The 20,131-nt window shown below is 50.7% G+C and overlaps 1 protein-coding gene across 8 annotated transcripts in view; it reads left to right on the top strand.

The window, feature by feature from the left end:
- Positions 1–15,233, top strand: part of PYROXD2 (pyridine nucleotide-disulphide oxidoreductase domain 2) — a 49,111-nt gene extending 33,878 nt beyond the window's left edge. For 5 of the 8 annotated variants that reach the window (XM_032607618.1, XM_032607621.1, XM_032607617.1 and 2 more), the window contains 4 exons: positions 1,817–1,972; positions 3,929–4,082; positions 5,894–5,955; positions 6,048–8,402. In XM_032607618.1, the coding sequence (XP_032463509.1) occupies positions 1,817–1,972; positions 3,929–4,082; positions 5,894–5,955; positions 6,048–6,149 (474 nt within the window). In that variant the 3' untranslated portion in view covers positions 6,150–8,402. Of the gene's footprint in view, positions 1–1,816; positions 1,973–3,928; positions 4,083–5,893; positions 5,956–6,047; positions 8,537–8,920; positions 9,056–10,304; positions 10,378–10,639; positions 10,797–11,152; positions 11,308–12,010; positions 12,118–13,608; positions 13,730–14,493 lie in introns of those variants that run through there. The other 3 variants (XM_032607627.1, XM_032607623.1, XM_032607624.1) reach the window with 3 other exon arrangements.
- The last annotated feature ends 4,898 nt before the right edge of the window (positions 15,234–20,131 follow it).

Below are 20,131 nucleotides of genomic sequence, written 5' to 3'. Positions count from 1 at the left end.
TGGGGAGACAGCGGCGAGGGAAGGGGGCAAGGCTTCTGCTCTTAGTGAGAGGACTTCAGGGAGAGGTAAGTGCCACCTAAAGAAAGGAAAAGAAAGCAATGTGACAGTGAGGAACTGGAGTTCCAGCCTGGACTAGTGACCAGGAAAACCTCCCTGAAGGGGTGACGTTTGAGCTAGCATTCAAATGCCAAGAAGTCACCAGCCCTGTGAACATCTGAGCAGAAAGCGTTGCGGTCAGAGGGAAGTGAAGGTGGACAGGCCCAAGGGGAGGGAAGGTCATGTGGCCGGAGCAGACAGTGCCCGGCCAAGAGGCTGCAGGTGGTGTGAGAGAGGGCCAGGGGCCAGAGGAGACAGGGCCTCGCACGCTGTAAGCAAGGGCCTGCGCTTTCTCCTGAGTGCCGGGGGCAGACGGCAGAGGTGTTAAATCGAGAAGTGGAGTGATGGGATTTATGACTTTATGAAAGGTCATACCACCTGCTGGATGGTGTGGATTGTGGTGGAAGCAGCCATGGTCGCAGGGTGGTGGCTCAGGCTGAGTCACGGCGGGGACATATGGACCAGGTCTGGAGGCTGAGCTGTGAGACTTGGTGATGGATGTGATGCCAAGGGTGAGAGACACAGAGGAACTAGGGACGCCACCTGGGTGGGAAAGAGTTCACTGTATCAGGAGGAACCAAGCTGGAAGTTCCTCCAGTTTGGAATCAAAGGCATTCCCCATCTTAGTGTTAGAAAGGATCCTGCAGGTCTCCCAACCTGCCCCTACCAACGCTCAGACTCACCTCCACAGAACGCTCAACCGTGGAAACCCTGCCATCTGGAACACCTGTGGTTTGGGGAAACTTCTGCTGTAATTATTGGAAAAATCTCTTTTGGTTTCCTCGTGTTTTCCTAAAACTTCTGCTCACAGATCTCATTTCGGGGGCAGGGGATGGGGGTGGGGAGCTTGCTACTCAGGTGACATTTGAGCAAAGACCTCAAAGAGGTGAGGGAGCAGACCAAGAATCTGGGGGAAGAAGTCTCTAAACGCCAAATTCGTCAAGTCGCACGTTAAATACGTACAGCTCTTTGTATGTCAATAAAGTGGTTTAAGAACAAAGAGGTCTCCAGCGGGAGCAGTAAGTCGTATTGGTGGAGGCAGCACAGGCCCTTTTTGTTTTATCTCCACCTTCTTTGAAGAAGTAAATGTACTCTTGGAAAGTTCTGTGTGCTAGTCAAATATCTGTAAATCAAATCATATTTTCAATGCATCAGGGGAACTCCCATTTAAAGTGACCCTGGAGTAAATGAGTCTGCAAAGTAAATAAGTTGTTTCCGATGTGAACGATTTATCCACCTTGTAAATATGGATTTTCACATGACCGTGGCTTTATTGTGTCTTTCTCAGCTTTAGCTATTATTTCTGAAATGGGGGCATTTAAAGACTAACACTGAGAGCCAGGGCTTTGGAGTCACAGGGGTGTGGTTTCGAAACCAGGGTCCACCTCCCCATGTGACCTTGGACAAGTTATTTCACTTCTCTGAGCCTCTGCTGTGGCATTTGTACAATGAGGATGATATACTTACAGAGCTGTTGTGATGTAACCATTGTAAACCCTAGTACAGTCCCTGGCACTGGGTAGTGTGGCGTGGTATGGTATGGTCTGCCATAGGGTGCCTGGGCAAGAGGGCTTTTTATACACTTGTATCAAAAATAGGAACCAGGACCACAGGCCTTGGGAACCTGCATGCAGGTACCTAAGTGGTCACACAAACACAATCAGAGAAGGGTCATGGGCAGATCCCCTCAAATGTTACCTGTGCTGTCTGTGTTCTGCAGAAACACGGGCTGAGGCTTCATCTTCGAAACCCCCACTCATTCACACCTATGCTGGAAGAGGGCACAGCGGGCAAGGTGCCCAGGTCCCTTCTGCTGGGCACAGACATGGCAGAAAACCAGAAGCAGATCGCCCAGTTCTCACGGAAGGATGCCCAGGTAGGGAAGGTGACCAGAGACTGATCTCCTCCATCTCAGCCTGGTGGCCGCTCTTGAAAAAAAATGGGCTTGGTTGGAGTTGTCCTACAGCAGGTTGTCAAAGGCCACAAGGGTGTGGACAGGCCACTTCATCCGCCCTAGGAAGGCTCCAGTCTGTGCCAGCCTTTGATCTTGGGCACTGCAAAGAGAAGGAGTGGAGGACAGTTGGTTAAGACCAGTGAACGCTGGAGACCCTCAAACCTGTGTGTGTTCAGCATGAGGCCACTGTTCAGGTGGCCTCCGCCTGAATTTCAGAAGGGAGTCCACTGACATGTCCTTATGCTCTAAGTGCTTTCTAGCTCTCCTGCCTTCAGACAGAATTCCAGGTGGTCATCAATATTAAAGCACATGAAGGCCAGAAGGAAGAAGGGGAGATCAGAGACAGTTAAGGATAGAACACACTGGATCAGGAATTTAGGACAAGAGCATCGTAGTAAATATTCATTTATTTTGGCGTCATCCCCTGGCAGCCCAAGGCAAGAATGTGGCCATGATGGCGAGCAGGTCTGGTGAAAGGGAGTACACGCATCTGATGGAGAAGGCACATTTCTTTTCCTAGGATTGCACTGTGAGGAATTTGCTGGGTAGCTTTGTCTAGATGAGTCGTTGAATGTAACGGGCCCGGTGTGATTGGTTTTACAGACATGAAAAGATTCTTTGAATGGCCATTTTTTGTACCAAGCCTAGATACAAGCTGAAGGCACAGCATTAACTCATATCTTGGTGGAAACATTTTTATAAGAATAACCTGGGTTAACCAATCCGTGTGTGTTGCTTTTTGTTGTGTTAATCTAGTATTGGGTAAAACCAAGAAAACCACAGACACGGCATCTCTCTTCAGCCAGTGGTTTCCAGACACTGGCTGATGATCAAGTCAACCAAAAAAAGTGCTTTTCAAGTGATTCTTTTGCACAGTGAGTTGGGGTCCGCTGCCTACACCCTCTCCAAGCCCTGCTCGTCTCAGGGGCACTAGAGAGGATTCAGGACAAGGCCAGGTCCCTGGGCCTAGAGAGCAGTGGCCTTGGCCGTGTGTGGCCGGAGCCCTGTGTGCTGGTGACCACAGGAGCGGGAGGCAGAGGCCACATCCCACTGTGGAAAGTAAGGAGCTGAATTCTGGTTTTGTCTTTGCGCGTTGTCACATTAAAGACCTGCTGCAGAGAAAGCTGTTTCCCTTCATTTTAATCAAGATTCTCCAATGTACTTCAACACAGAGCTTTTCTTTGTGGAAGAGTCGTTAAAGTTCCATGGGTATATCCATGAGTCTAGATGAACCAAAAATTAAAAGCTCTCGGCTGAGATAAGATAGGGCCTCGGGTACCACAGGTGCCCATCCTTGCTCCTGTCGCCCATCCAGGGAAGGGGGTGTGGGGGTCATAACCAGGCTGTCGAAGTGGATTCTGCTGCAGGGGGTTGTGGGGTGAAGGGATGCAAGCTTCTGTCCCTGCTGATGACAAGAGGATGCGGGAGATTTGCAGCCCAGGAAGAACAGTCAGCATACTGGAATACAGGCAGAGAGATCTTACTTTTATCAGTAAGATATAGAAAGACAGGACAGAGAGGAGAAACTTTTCAGTGGTTTTTGGTTTATCACAGAGACCACTTCCTAGGATACTTGAGGATTCCGTGGCTGACGACTGGTCTTGGCCTACATCAACCCCCTTGTCCCTGCCACTACGTGGTGACCCTCCTACTACCCAGGCTCTCTCTGACTTCACCTAGTGTTGACATCAGCACACAGACCTAGAACTGGGGGTAACTCAGCACAGCCAGGCTGAGCCACACTGGGCGTGAGGCCTGAGGAATCGAGCCTCAGCTGGGGGTCAGCAGGCCACATGGGGCAGCTGGAGGGCCAAGTATGGGGACAGTGTCTTTGTGGGGTTCTAGGCAATGGGGCCTTGACTCGGAGCTCTGTTCCAGGCCTTTCCCAAATATGAGGCCTTCATGAACCGCTTGGCGTTAGCCATTGACCCTCTGCTGGACGCAGCCCCAGTGGACATGGAGGCCTTCCAGCGGGGCTCCCTGCTGCAGAGGCTCAAGTCGCTCTCCACCCTCAAGCCCCTGTTGCAGGCGGGTAAGTCCAAGGGCAGGCATCTGGGCATGATGAGCACCTTCACGTGATTGAGCCCATCTTCTCCACAATTGGACATAAGCCTGAACCTCCAAGGCAGCCTGCCAACTGCCATCGATTAATAGGGGCCACCTGGAGCACTTGAAGTGGCAAAGGTTTAGGATGGCGTGCTCTGAAAATAGAGCCCGAGCCAAAGGCTTATGTGCAAGTGGTTCATTTTGAAGGGGGATCCCAAGGAAAGGAGGAGAAACGGGAAAGAGGGAGAGTCGATACCAGGGTTCATTACTGAGCTGGCCACCACTGTGGCTGGTGAGGTCCTTCCCTCTGAGAAGCCTTAGGAAATGCACATGAGGGCATGCCCCGGAGGAGAAAGGGGAAACATTTACTCATTGGGTTCTGTCCTCCAGTGGTCAGAGGTTGCCCTCTGGGGTATTAACTCCCACATGAGGCATAAACTTCTGGGTTGTGCATCCGTGGGTGCCAAGTGGGTTCCCGTAGGTGTCCTGTCGTGGTGCCAGAGAAGCCCCAGGGAAGAAATGAAGAGGCACATCTTCAGGTCTGAGGTGGGATGCTGTCAGGTTGCACTGTGTGAAGCTGACGAGAGCCTGCACGGAGCTCGTCACCATAGGCATGGCTGGAATAAGAGATGGCGCCCAAGAGAGTTTGAAACGATGCCCCCGTACAAGAAGGATGCTAGATTATTGGGCTCAGCAGGAAAAAAAGTCTGTGATGAATTAGTGATGTCTGCTGTGGGTATGAGAATGGAGGTTTCACCAAGCCTGCTATTATTTCCTACCACTCCTCTAGGGGACAAAAACCAGTTTAGCTTCTATATTCTAGAAAAATACGGCATCAGTTAGCTGTGGTCACAAAATTGCTGCATAACAGACTACAAAATTCCAGTGGCATATAAAAATAAACATCTATTTCTCAAGTGTCTGCATGGTTCAGCTGATCCCAGCTGGGCTGAGCTGATCTGGTCTGGTCTCATGCATGTGTCTGTGGCTGGGGCAGCTCTGCTCCAGGTGTCTCTAATGCTCTTCTTGGAAGCCACAGGTTAGTCCAGGCGTGGCCTTCTTATGTCAGTGACAGAAGCACAGAGGGCAAGCCCCAATGTGCAGGCCAGTTTCAAGCCTCGGACTGCATCACATCAGTAAACATTCCACTGGCCAAGCAAATCATTTGAGCCCAGAATCAAGGGGCAGGGCGGTCAGCTCAGCTAGGGAGAGAAGCAGTGCAGAGTTACATGGCAAAGTGTGTGGACACAGGGAGGGGTGAAGGGTCAGAGCCAGTAGAATCTACCACAGATGCCAAAAGTAGACATCGCCTCCCAGATTACCAGTCCAAGGAGCATCATACAATAAACATTCATGTAGTAAATATTTATTGAGCATCTGCTATGTGCCAGGCACCAAGCTGGGCACTGGGGCTACAATGCCTAGGGTTCATGACCTCTGCCTTCAAGGTCCTAGTGCCCAGTTACTCTCGGAGATAGTTTGAATCAGTATCAGAGGAATGGATTAGCCATGCTGCTGCCTCCCAGGGCACGGCCTTACAGAACTCAAAGTGGGGGAATAAGATACAAATTAAAAATTGCCCCAAAATAATTCTAACAGGTAAAATGTATTAAGTGCCTATGGAAATGCTTTAGAAATGCTCTACATACCTCGTTTAATCCTCACAATAGCTCTTAGGGGTACAGAATATTTTGTACTCGCATTTTACAGGTGAAGAAACAGGTGCAGAGACATTATGGACCAGAGTGTTCCCTTCTTGCCTGTCTCAGTTTACATTTTATGGATCTCCTCCTTTAGGTCGCATCCTGGGAGCCCAGCTGCCCCAGTATTACCAGGTCCTCACAGCTCCAGCTGTCAAGGTGAGGGGCTCCCCAGCCTCAGGCTGGACCTTGCAGTGAGGGGGCCTCTGCTCCCGAGGTAAGCCCTTCTCCTGGCTGTCTTGCTGTCCCAGGTGCTGGATCAGTGGTTTGAGTCTGAGCCTCTAAAAGCTACTCTAGCAACAGATTCTGTGATTGGAGCCATGACAAGTCCCTACATTCCGGGGAGTGGGTGAGTGTGGCAGGGGAGGTGGGGCAGCAGGAGTGGAGCCGATCCCCCCTCGAGAGCGTTAACTACCGTTCCCTGAGCTCACCCAGTGAGCCAGGCAGGAGGAAGCACTTCACACAGGATTCATTTAAGCCTCAAAGCAACACCTGAGAGCTGTGGTTCAAAGAAGGGAAGTATCCCTCCCAAAGTCACACAGCTAGTAAGTGGCAGAGCTGATTTCCAGCCCAAGTTGTCTGACCTGCCCCCAACCCCACCCTGGGTCTTCCTTCTTAGCCACTACTCCCTACTGCTTCAGTAGAAACACCTCTGTCCTGCTTCCTGTGATATCTCAACATGAACATCTTCTTCCCTATCATCTATCTATCTATCAATCTACCTGTCTACCTACCTATCTATCTACCTGTCTACCTACCTATCTATCTATCTATCTATCTACCTATCTACCTATCTATCATCTCTTCCCTTCCCACAAATCCCCGTTGCCTGTCCCTCTCCCGCAGATCCTTTCCCTGGCTTCCAGGACTCGCACACACACAGATACCTTCACATGGATGGGAAGCTGCCTTTCCCGTTGTGAGCGGGAGGTGTGCTGACAGCCTCATCCGAGAGGGGGCAGTCAGACACAGTGAAGTGTGTAATTGAGGTATGATTTAATGAGCCCCTGTAGGAGCAGGAATGGAGGGGTGCGTGTGTGTGTTGTGTGTATGTGTGTGTGTTGTGTGTTGTTTGTGTGTGTTGTGTGTTGTGTGTGTGTGTGTGTGTGTGTGTTGGGATAGAGGATGCTGCCAAGTCTTGGGCCATTTCCAGTGCACCAGAAGATGCAGCTAGAAGCTGTCAGTGCGGCTTATCTCTCAAGGGATAAGAGCACTTTGGAAGTGGTCTTCCGGCACACACTAAGCCAGCCCCAAATTCCCCAGGGCCATGGAAAGGTGGGAGTTGGCAGCAGGTGCAACATCTTGGCCAAGATCAACCAGCCAATTTGGATTTTCCAGCTGGAGCCTCTGGTCCTTTTCTCTGTGGGTGTTCAGGAGGCTTAGCTACTGCCCAGTTTATGAAATGGGCCTTTAAGTCATTTGTTTTTTCATTAATTCTTTCAATAAATATCGATGGAGCACTTGCCTGGGGACTAGGTCCGGGGACACGGTAGTGAATGGGGTTGAAATCCTAATGGGGGAGGTAGACACAGAGCAAGGAGTGGAATGGAGAGCTGTGGGCACTGTGATGGTGGGGCAACGTGGTCCAGGCTCAGAGAAGCCCCCCATGAGACAGAGATGTTTCATCTGAGACTCTAAGGACAGGAGGAATTAGCCAAATAAAAGAAGAGGGAGGAAGGGGCTTCTAGACTCTGGAACAGTGCGTGCAAATGTAGGAGCTGCACGTGGATCACATGATCTATTCGAGGCACTGAGAGGTTTGGCTTAACAGGAGTGCGGGGTGTGGGGGGAGTGTAGGGAGGGACGAGGCTGACGAGCAGGCAGGAGCCCTGAAGGCCGGTTTTGGAGAGTGGCCATCGTCCTCAGAGCACCGACAAGCCAGTGAAGGCTTGAAAAGAGCTGAGTGACAGGAGCATAGCTGAGTTTTGAGACTGGGCTCCAGGTTCTACGTGGAGAAAGGTCTACAGGGAAGAACGAGTGGGAGAAGTGGGTCCGATCAGAAGGACGTTACTGCGGCAACTTAAGAAAGAGAAGAGAATGGCCTGGACCAGGGAGGAAGCAGCAGGGAGTGGGGCCTTGGAAAGTTCTTTGGGAGGCACTCGACGATGTAGGTGGTGAGGGCCTAGTAGGAGGCAAGACTGACACCCAGTTTTCTGTTGGAAATTGAAGGTGCCATTCACTGGGATGGAGAAGACTGATAGAGAAACAGGTTGGGGAGTGGGGACAAGGGGATGGGTTTAAGATGCCTGCCCAAAGCCATGCCAGTGGAGATATCTGTGGGTAGCTGGGCATACAGGCTGGCACTCAGGAGAGAGCTGGAGAGGCAGGTTTGGGCATCGCTGCCACATTGTTGGAACCAAAGCTCTGCCCCCAGATGTTTACAGGGGGAGAGGATGCACAATGGGAAGCGAAGGGCTCTTGCAAGAGTCTTGAGCTCATTTAAAGGATAGTCGGACAGGGCTGGATGGGGGCAGGGAGGGGCTGAAGATACAGGACGGGAGGGGCTGAAGATACAGGACGGGAAGGACTCTCTGCACCTAGAACTCTGAGGAGATTAAACCCCACCTCCAGCCACTGATTCTGATGATCTGTCCTCAGGTATGTGTTACTCCATCACGTGATGGGGGGTCTGGAGGGGATGCGGGGGGCCTGGGGCTACGTCCAGGGTGGCATGGGTGCCCTCTCCGACGCCATCGCAAGCTCAGCCACCGCACACGGAGCAAGTATCTTCACTGAAAAGGTGAACAGCCCCTCTACCCCACCCCAATTTTTGGCAAGGATCTTAGAATAGAACAAAGTATCGGATTTGGAGGGTCCCTCATTTTACTGATGGACAAGGCCTGGCTCAGGATCGAGGAGCTCGGGCTCTGCAGCCCGTACTGCTGTGAACCAGGTCCCAGTTCTTCTGCCTACCCCATTTGAATTCACAGCCACTATCCCACGTTTGGGCTGAGCCTTTGCATTGGAGGGGTGGGCTAACGCCTCACCAGGAGCTGCAGAGAATCGGGGCCAGGGCTGATGAGGCTGTGAGTGCCTAGGAGCAGCATGGACAGTGGAAATCCCCCAAGACTCACCCTGCATTTCCCTGCCCGGGGACCCTGGGGGCTCTTTCCCGTGGCTTTAGACAGTGGCTAAGGTACAGGTGAGCAGTGGAGGGCGCGTTCAAGGAGTCGTGCTGCAAGACGGCTCGGAGGTAAGGAGCAAAGTGGTGCTGTCCAGCGCGTCACCGCACATCACCTTCCTGAAGCTGACGCCACAGGTGAGGCTGGGGGTGGAGGTGAGATGTCTGCCTGGGGTTGGAATGTGGAGGGATGAAGGGGACCAGGGCTGCATCAGGGTGGGAGATGTGAGTGCCAAGTCTCTCCGGATGTGGGGAAATCTGTCTTCTCTCCTTACCTAACGGGCAGGGGGCAAACAGCAAAGAAGCCTCACAGGTGAGGGGAAAGGTCCGGGGACGTGAGGTGACCGAGGCCAGGCAGTTAGCGATTGGCAGAGCCAGAGCTAGAACTCAGGTCTGACTTTCAACCCAGGGTTACTTCTACAGCTTTCCTGCTGTCCTGATTTCTCCCCTCTAACCAGCTCTAATTCCACTGTTTGTGTCAGTGATCTGTTGCCATACGAATGCGGCATAACAGCCACACAGCTTCTGGGCATATCAAGAAATACGGATTTAGCACACAGAGCGGTAGAAATCAGTTGATCTTGGCTGAGTTCAAGTGATCTGGGCTCACTCGTGCACTCCTCCAGCAGCTGCGGGTCACTAGTGGGCCCTGCTGATGGCTGTGGCTAATCGAGAGGTCGCTGTCGGAATGTCCAGGATGACTCAGCTCTGCTCCATGTGTCTCTCATCCCCAGGCACGGTAGTCCAGATCTGGCAAAAGGCAAAATTGAGCAAACTCAGTCACGCAAGTGCTTCTGTTTGCATCCTATTTGCTAACATTAGCTTTGTCTCATGGCTGAGCTCAGTCACAGTGGGAGGGCAATAAAAAGGGGTGTGCATACAAGGAGGGTTGGGGACTTGGGGCAGTTCTTGCAATTGATCACACCTTCCCTGTCCCCCAAAGATATGATAATATGTGTATGAGCATGGAGCTCCCGGCGATTTGGGGATTATTCTTGGGGACAAGGCACCACTTTTTCTGAGTGATTCCACTAATCAAATTCAGCAAACATCAGTTCAAAAGCATCTTGAGACAATTTTGAGATCATCAAGACTTCCAAGAGCTTACAGACCAGAGGTGAAAGACGCTGCAGCCCACGGGCCATATCCGTAGCGGGAGCTGGTGTGGGCCATTTACAGCCAGGACGCTGGCAGACTGCAAAGGAGGAAGTGGTTAGCGCTGAGCTGGAGGGGTCCAGGAGGGCTTCACAGAGGAAGTGGTTTGGCCGAGCTCTGAGTGAGGGAGAGGGTCTCCAGCAGTACAGGTTGAGGGATCAGTCTGAGCAAAGGAGTAAAGCAGCCCCCCTGGGGCCTTGGCCACCCCCAGGGTAGAACCTTCTTCTTTCAGGAGTGGCTTCCTGAGGAGTTCGTGGAGAGAATCTCCCAGCTGGACACCCAGTCGCCTGTTACCAAGATCAATGGTAAGAGGCACACCAGATTGTAGAGCTGTTTCTTTTGAGGTTATCTGAGTGAGAAATCTTCATGTCTGGGAAAGACTGACCTTCATCATCATCTCTATCCCCTGCTCCACAGCCTGCCCCCCAGTTTGAAGGTGAAACACTTTTTCATACTTTTTCTTTCCAGTCCACCATGTGGGTGAGCAGGTGATGGGTAGAGATAGAGGACCCTGGGGGGCTGAGGACACAGGCCTTTGGGCCCTGACCCTCCTCTTTGGTCCCTCAGTGGCTGTCAACAGGCTGCCTGACTTCCTGGCGGCCCCCAATGCTCCCAGGGGCCAGCCACTGCCCCATCACCAATGCTCAATCCACCTGAACTGTGAGGACACCCTCCTTCTCCATCAGGCTTTTGAAGACGCCATGGATGGCCTGCCTTCCCACAGGTGGGGACCCTGGAGACACTTGAGCCCCTGGTTAGAGCACAGGAGGTGTGGTGGGACGGCAGGGACCGCGCTCATTCACCATCCTGGCCTGGGAGGGACCAGAGAGCCCCGAGCCTGCCGGTCTGGCTGGGGACAGGGGCCTGGAGATGAGGGAGCTCCCCGTGGGTGGTCTGGACTGTCTGGGTGGTCTGGACTGTCCTGGTGGTCACCGAGCCTGTGCAGGCAAACACCACCATGACCTTGCAGAGATCATCGGCCCGGCCCCAGCATCCTCCCATCTCAGGCCTTCATTTTGTCCCATCATCTCAGAGTGGCTCCCCAGCCCCTTCCCTCTCTCCTCCCCGTGTCACACGCAGACCTATGATTGAGCTCTGCATCCCTTCCTCGCTGGACCCCACGCTGGCTCCCCCTGGCTGCCATGTCATCTCCCTCTTCACTCAGTACACGCCCTACACACTGGCTGCAGGCAAGGCCTGGGACGAGCAGGAGAGAAACGCTCACGCAGACAGAGGTAAGGAGGGCTAGACCGCCCTGGCTTCACAGTGACAGCTGGCCGAGCGTCCCGAATGGCCTCCTCTCCTCCTGACTGCCCCATTCAGGATTAACACCTGCAAGTTCTGTGCCAGGGAGAGAGGAGTACCCAGGGAAACCTAAATCAACACAGTGAGTAACTGCTGGGGTCAGGCCCTGGGCGAAGAAAGCCAAAAAGACATCGTTCCTGCCCTCAGTCCTGCGAGGGAGACTAACAAACCAGTCTTACAGTACAACGGACTGGGGGAACCAAAGGAGGAAGCTGTGAGCCAGAGAGACAGGAGAGCTTTTCAAAGGAAGGGACATTTGAGCTGGGTTTTAAAGGATGAATAGGAGTCGACCAGGCAGCAAAGTGCATTCCAAGCAAAAGAAATAACTTGAGCAGAGTAATGAGGTGAAGAAATTTTTGCATGTTCAAGGGGAGACAAGTGTTTAGGGTTGGAGTAAAAAGGTGGGAAAGAGTGGGAGGTTCTACTAGCCTGACACCCATAGGTCTCTGTAATGAATTGTTTATTTGTCTGTGGACTGTTTTTGTTTTTTTGCTTATTGAGTTATAATTTGCGTATGAAAAAAATATCCATTTTAGGTGTAGAGTTTGATGAATTTAGTAAATATGCCAAGCTGTACAATCGTAATGCCTCTTTCTCCTAACACCATCTCTTTTCCCTGTGTTCGACACCTAGTGTGTGATTGCATTGAGGCCTACGCCCCCGGCTTCAAGGACTCTGTGGTGGGCAGAGACATCCTCACACCCCCTGACTTGGAGAGAGTCTTTGGGCTTCCTGGGGGGGTGAGTACAGGACTGGGGTCTCTCGTCACACTCTCCCTGTACCCCGACTCCCTGGCAGGCCCACGCGGCTTTATCTTGTCCGTCCACACCCAGCCTTCAGCAGGAAGAGAGGACAGACACTGTCAGATTTAGGCAGTGAGGGAGGAGTGAGGAGAGGCAGCATCTGCTGAGCAGGTCACCGGGACTGCGGCCCTTCTGCCTGGAGGTCCATGTCAGCCTCTCCCATCTGCCTTTCTTCAGAGGGACCTCCCCTCCCCCAGGCAGCATGTGCTCACACTTCTCTTATCAAAAACTCACTGAGCCTGGAGGCAGGGGGGTGGGTCAGGAGGCCAGGTCAAATACAGCAGTGACTAGCTTGGTGTGGCTATTGCGCCCTTAAGTGTGGCCAGGCCAAAATGAGATGTGCTTTGAGTATAAAATGCACCCCAGATTGCAAAGACTGAGTACAGAAAAATGTAGCATGTCTCATCGATAATTTTAATACCAACCACATGCTGAAATGATAATACTTCGGATCTATTGGCTTAAATTAAATATATCATTTAATTGGGTTAAATTAAATATATTATTAACATTAATTTCACCAGTTTCCTTTTAAGTGTTAATGTGGCTACTGGAAAATCTAAAATTACATGTGCGGCTCCCATTATATTTTTACTGGACAGCGCTGGGCCGGATAGAGAGTGAGAGAGGCCAGGCAGTGCGAAGGGAAGGGAAAGGGTGGAGGCGGAAGGCTTGGGCAGGTGGATTGAGAAGTCTTGATAAATGTGCTGTGCAGAGGGCGGGTGGAGGGGACGTAAAGGGTCCACCTGAAGGCCAAGGAGGGGGAGGTGACGCCATCCACAGAGGCAGGGAAGACGGGACAGGAGCCGACTCGAGGGAAGAAGACGAGCTCAGTTTGGGACACGTTGATGGGGCAGGTGAAGGTCATCCCCACGGGATGTCCAGCAGATGTTGGTCTTTTTGTCCAGACCTGCCCTGCAGGTGTGCCCTTCCCCCTCCCCCACACCTCCTCCCTCCTCGGCTGGTCTGACCCAGGCCAGTGGAGCAGAACCGCGCTCAGCTCCCAGTATCCATCTGCCATTTACTGTGACCTTGGAACCCCAGGGCACAAGCTCAGCTGGGTGTCTTGGCCAAAGAAACATGTACCAGAGTCAAAATAAATCAACTTCCTCTATTTTTCAAACAGAGTGAGGGGGATTCAGAGTCCACAGCAACATCTTTAAAATCTCCCTTTTCTTTCCCATTCAGTTTCCTTACCCTCTGAAGATGCTCCCTACCCTTCTTCCTTCTTGAAAAATGCCTCTAGGAAACTTCACCCCCAGCCCTAGGACTTGTGCCTATTCTCTCTCTTCCCCTCCTCATTCTGCATCACAAGAGCCCGAGAAAACATCCTGGAAGGAGAAGAACCTTCCTTGGAGAACAGGTCAGGGGAGCGGGGTGGAGAATGTAACACTCCTATGTTAACGACTGTGGCCCTGCCTCCTGCAGAATATATTCCACTGCGCCATGGCCCTGGACCAGCTGTACTTTGCCCGCCCTGTGCCCCTGCACTCCAGCTACCGCTGCCCTCTCCGGGGCCTGTATCTCTGCGGAAGTGGGGCCCATCCTGGTGAGTGACCCTCGGTCCCATTACCCTGTGCGGGCGTCAAGGGCTGGCAGAGGCTTGCAGACGGGAGCAGGGTAAACAAGGGGGGAAGTGAGAGGGAGGGAACTCCCGGGAAATCAAGCCATCACCCACGTTGAGAATTCTCCGGCCACAACCCTCAGGTTAGCTCACCTCCTCCCCACGAGGCCTGGGGATACGTCCCAGTGGAGGCATCTCTCCAAGTTCCCATGGTGGGTTGTGTAAGACCCATGCCTCTAAATTCCCATCCGTATTTGAGACCAGTAAGAATCGGCAAAGTTCAGTTTCTCAATTTTAAAATTCTTCCCTGCTCCCTCCCCAGGCCTACTGACCCCACGGAAGCTCATCTCATACAGATGCTTCCTCTGAGCTATGTGGGCCCCGGCCCCCCCAGACAGGGTCCATACTTCCATGACTTCCTCTCAAATCCTTAATCCCTCATTCTAGTTTCACGTGCTGGGAGTCTCACCATCTGGCCCATTGGCTCTCAGGCTGGGGTGGGGGGGGGGGGGGCGGAGGGAGGGGCCACTTGCTTGGACCAGGCACCTGGCCCTTCCTGCACTGATGCAGGGGAGTCCAGGATCTGTCTTAATAATCATCCCAGGTGGTTCTGATACCCACGGCCCCAGCATCCCCCTTCAGGCGTCCCTGCTCTGCTTTGTGGCTGGTGCTTCAGCAAGTTCCATGGGGGGACGGAGGGGTGGGAGGGGGGTGAGCACGGCTTTGGTTCATGGGAGACTCCCTTCCAGGAGGAGGTGTCATGGGAGCCGCTGGACGCAATGCAGCTCACGTGGTCTTTAGGGACCTCAGGAGCATGTGACCCCCAAACCAACTCTGACCCAGGAAGATGAATTCACCCTTGAGATGTTAAGTCTCCATTGGGTCAGCTTCCCAGGATATGGCTTGAGGCAGGCAAGTCCACTAGTCTAGAAAAAACAGTACAAGTTACATTGGGTCCCAGTTAACCTCGCATCTATGGCTTCTCGAATGAACTGGTTTTGTTTTATATCGATAGTTTGCATTTTTCTGTGTATTAGTACCATAGGTAATATGTAATAACCAGATGGGATAAACTTGTCTGGGGTACCCAGTAATCTCACAGCATCAGCTCCAAACAGTCCATCTGATCAACAAGCATCCTCTCCGCACTGTCGGGCCTCTTCTACCAGCTGATTGAAGGACTGCTCTGGGGAGGCCCAGTCTACTGCTGTCACATTTCTGGCAAACTGTATAAGAAAGGACCCAATTCCCCAGTGCCCCACAAAGTCACCCACAGGGGCCTTGGCCTGAGCAGTGCATGGCCTCTCAGGCCGTCCAAGCTGCCAGAGTCAGACAAACAGCAGTCAGGGTGAGTGCAAGGCGAGTGTAGCTGAGGGCCGTCTGGGGACCCACATTCCCAGTTCTGGAGATTCAAGCGCTTACTTCCCATGAGCGAGCCATACCCGTCACATCACCAAAATCTTTCCGCATAAACTTGTGTTGTTCTGAAGTGAGTTGGGTTGTCACTCTTGATCAGAAAGTGTCACACAAATGTCCCATGGTAATCCAGCTGCTTCCATCCCAGCAGCCAAGGCCGTGGTCCCGAGCCCCCATCAGCAGAGGAGGTGCAACATTCCCTGGGGCATCACCTCCTTCCCTTTCCTGGGCAAATTTATAGATTAACAAATACCTGCCTTATTACTTAACCTCGATAAACCCAGATCTGTCATCTGTAAAGGAGTTGTTCTAAAGATCCAATGAGACAATAGATCATGGTTTAGTCCACCGTCTGGCACAAGATGAGCATTTGGTACGCAGCGGTGGTCTTGCTGCCGGTATTGATGGTGGATTGTGGATTCTGCAGAAAGCAGTCTTTTTGACATCCTTTTTTTTTAACCAGCCCACTAGAAGCAGTGTGACCAGGGCAGAGCAGAGCAATCTTTGGGTCCACCAAGGTCTTCCCACAATAAGGGCTGTCAATCTTGTCCCCTACCTCTGCTTCATGCAACATTGGTACAACTAAATTTTTGAGCTTGTTGAAAATTTGGTTTTGGTCTGGTTTCTAAGATTTGCTTTTCTCAAAAGATTTGCCAGGGCCCAAGGGGGGAAAATGTAAGGAAGAAAGAAAGAAGGAAGGAAGGGTGGGAGGGAGGGAGGGAGGAAGGAAAGCTATGGGGTGAGGGCAAGCACATCCATCCCTAACACTAGCTTAAGGAGAGCAGAACTGAATAACAAATAGGAACTTGTGAAATCCCAGGGGCCTGGGGCAGATCACGTCAGACTCGGTCTTTCAAAATATTATTTTCTTTTTGTAAATAAAAGTTACAAATGCTTAGTGTAGGAAAATTTTTAAATAAAATAATCAAGAACATAAAACTCAAACCTAATCTTACCTGCAGAGATCATCAGTCACCATTGTACAATATTTCCAGCTAGTCTTACATAATTGGAATCATATTCTACAGGTGGGTTTTACACCTTTCTTTCCTTCATTTTACTTCATGTCATGAGCATTTTTCAGTCTCATAAAAATTCTTTGACAACGTTCTTTTTAATGGCTGCCTAGTATTCTCTTGTAAGGGTTATACCATGACTTACTGGGCTGGCCAAAAAGTTCGTTCAGGATTTTGGTGTGCTCTTACGGAAAAACCCGAACTTTTTGGCCAGCCCAATATTTGGGGACATTGAGTGCAGTCTTGGCTTTGATTGCTAAATAGCACCAGCCTCTCTTTTATCCTGTCCACTCCAACTCGAATGACTCACTGTCACACCTACCAGGGTGCAGCTGTCATCCTGGCAAACATTCCCTCTGAAGGAGGAGGAACATGGCTCCAGGAGGCTGGGGGGTGTGAAAGAGCAGTGTTAGCAGTGAGGGGGAGAAATTCCTGCTGTTTGGTGACTTCCTGTCTCTGTCTCGCATCTCTGGAAGATAACATTTGGTTCCAACTGAGATACAGGATCGGGTCTGGCCCGGTGGGGTGCCTTGCCTCATGTACGCCCCCTGCATGCCATCCAGCTGAGCAAGGGGATTGAGCTTTCCCAAAGTGAAGACTGAAAATTGGCCGTGGATCAGGCGATGGGTCCCCTGCTGACTTCAGAATGTAAAACTCTTACAAGGATAAATAAGTCAGTGCCGTATTGTTACCTGATTTACAGTTGCCTGTTTCCCCAAAGCAGTAGGGAACACTCCCTCTGAGACACAGTCATGCACACGTGACCCTCACCTGGTTACGTCATTAGGCACCGTGGCCAGCCCCTCCTGCTCCGACGGCCCCTGGGTGAAGGTCCAGAGTCTGGGCGAGATGTGAGGTTTACAGGGAGGGATTCGGGGATCCTAATGCGAGGAATGACAGATGCGGCTGGCCAAGCCACCTGCGGGCCTTGTGAATGTGCATTTTTCTGACATATGTTCTCTTTGCAAAGCATTTGACCATGCCGAGTTCTATGGGACACTAATATCACTCCCGTGGTAAAGGCAGGGATGCAGCAGGGAAAGAGGCTTGCCCGAGCACAGGGTGGCATTCTGTGGAGGAGTGGGAAAGCACATGGCATAAAAAGGAACACAAAACGCAAAATAAAGAGAAACGCAGATGGACAGCAAGTCTGAAAAAATATTTAACCTCACCAGGAGTCAATTAAAGTCAAACAATCGTGTTTTACCTATAAAATTGAGAAAAATTATTTATAATAGAAAATTACCAGGGTGGGCAGAAAAGACACTCTATACCCTGTTGGCAGCAGCGTAAATTTAAATTTAATAATGAGACTCAAAAGTCAACATCCAAAAGCCAACCCATTTGGTAGGTTACTCAGCGTCTTGTCATTTAGCCTAAGGAAAATATCAGGGATGTCCCCAAGGATTTAGGTACAGACATATTCATGTAGTGTTATTAGCAATGGCAAAATATTAGAAACAGCTTCAACATCCCCAAATAGAGAATTAGTTAAATTAATCATGGTAACTGCATGTGATGGAATATCAAACAGCAATATTTTTTTATTTTTTTGCGGTACGCGGGCCTCTCACTGCTGTGGCCTCTCCCGTTGCAGAGCACAGGCTCTGGACGCGCAGGCTCAGCGGCCATGGCTCACGGGCCCAGCCGCTCCGCGGCATGTGGGATCTTCCTGGACCGGGGCACGAACCCGTGTCCCCTGCATCAGCAGGCAGACTCTCAACCACTGCGCCACCAGGGAAGCCCGAAACAGCAATATTTTTTAAATCATGTTTTTGAAATTACTTTTTTAATCGCATGGAAAAAAATGCTAATAAAAAAGTAAGATACCGTGGGATCCCAATTTTGTTGATGGTGATAGAGATATAAAGATAGATGTCTTTCTGTCTCTCTAATATATATGTAGATATTACATATGTGTATATACAGGAGATATATGTATATGAGAGAGATTTGTATGGTATATATGTCATACATACACATATGAAGAGAGACACACTGAGAGAGACAGAGAAAGAGAAACAGAGATGGAGAAGAACAGAAACAAAGGGGAAAGAACCTAGTACTCCCACATGTAAGCAATAGCCTGAGTCTTTCTGGCCACTTGGTGGCAGTTTGGAAAGTGTTCCTTCCTATCTCCTTATAACCTATCTTAGTTTAAGAATAAGCCCATAATAAATGGTTGGGGCTTTGAAATTTTGTTTGAAAAGATGATCTAGGTCTAGTCTGAATGATTTGTGAATTACTTATGCACTAATGTATATTTATTGATCATGAATCAGAGGATTTCAGACAGAGTCTGGGTTTTAGATTTCCTTAGTGGAGGGGTGGGGATCTCCATCACCTGGAGTTCCCTCACATCACAAGGGGAAGGACAGCAGACTGTCAGCGTTTCCACAGCCCTTTAGAAACCCTGTGTTCTTGTAAGGAGGCTACAGAGGTGAACCCAAACCAGGACTTCCTTTGTCTTTTTCTGAAATTACATCAATTCTGTTATACGTGTTGTTGGATCAGCCACACTGCAGCTGGTTAGATATGTCTTTGACTATTAAGAGAATTGGAAGATGAATTAAATGATAGTGAACAAACGACATTTGCTTGGTAGCTGGATGTGCAGAACTCTTCCAAAACGATGGATCTCTTAAACAAAAGTAATAAAGAGCGTTGCCGATAGTGAAAAAGCATTAGAGCCAGACCTACACTTTCTCCACTGTGCCTTTCCTCCGGTCTAATCTTTCAGGAGCTCTGGAAGAAGTGCGGGTCTGGCTCAAATGTTGTCATGCATAAAGGGGATGATGACGACTTCCTCACAGAGGGGATGTGAGGGTTCTATATAGAAACATAGCCCATGGAAATATGCACACCCTACGACCCAGCAATGCCACTCCCACGGAGATTTCCAACAGAAATGCTTACAGGTGTTCACCAAAAGGTACATAATACACTGCTCACAGCAGCACCATTTGTAACACCTCCAAACTGGCGACAACTCAGTGCCCATCAACAGTGGACCGGATAAGCAAATTGTGGTATATTCACACAAGGGGATCCTGTTCAGCCATGAGAACGAACAACCTAGAACCGCATGCCACAGATGCTGAGTCAAGAAAGCCAGACGTAAAGTAACACAGGCTGAAGGACGCCATTTATAAAATGTACAGAAACAGGAAGAGATCATCTATGCTATTAGAGATTTACCTTTGAGGGTGTAGGGACTGGAAGGGAGCTTGCAGAGGGCCTTGGGGTGCTGGTAATATCCTGCTGTTTGATCTGTGGGATGGTTACACGGGTATGTTCGGTCTCAAACAAATTCATCGAACTCTCCACTTTGGATGTTGCAGATTTCTGTGTGTCTATTATACTTTAAGAGAAAGTTAAAAAGAAAACTAGCTTGGTGCCTGGCACACCCTTGATTGCAGCATTATGTCATATTACTTGTTAATGTCATTGCTGTAAAGCTCTTACTGGCAAAGCCCTAGGTCTGAGTCTAGATGAGGATGATGGTGAAATGAAGAAAAAGAGAAAGAAAGAACAGGGAAAGGACAAGAGGGATGTGGTGGGCAGACCCCCACGGTGCCCCCAGCCCATGATCTCTGCTTCCTTGTGTCCATGCCCTGGTGTGACTCTCTCCCCTTGAGTGTGGGCAGGACCTGTAACTTGATTCTAACCAACAGACTATGACAAAGGTGATGGGATGTATGTGATTATGTCACACAAGATGGTAGCGCCCATCTTGCAGGTAACTCTCTCTCCTGGGCTGGCTGTGAGGAAACAGGTGGCCACACTGGGAATCCCCACATGGAAAACAGCCTGTAGGACCTGCGAGCAGCCTCCAACCAAGAGCCAGCAAAAAACAAGCTCTCGGTCCTCCAGCCTCAAGGAACCGAATGCTGCCAACAGGCCTGTGAGCAGGGAAACGGATCCATCCCCAGTCGAGCCTGCAGAGGACAGTGCA

This window comes from Phocoena sinus, chromosome 16 (genome assembly GCF_008692025.1).
Source record: "Phocoena sinus isolate mPhoSin1 chromosome 16, mPhoSin1.pri, whole genome shotgun sequence".
Classification (NCBI taxonomy): Eukaryota; Metazoa; Chordata; class Mammalia; order Artiodactyla; family Phocoenidae; genus Phocoena; species Phocoena sinus.
Note: the sequence above shows the minus strand (reverse complement) of the source record. Positions and strands in the feature narration are given on the sequence as shown.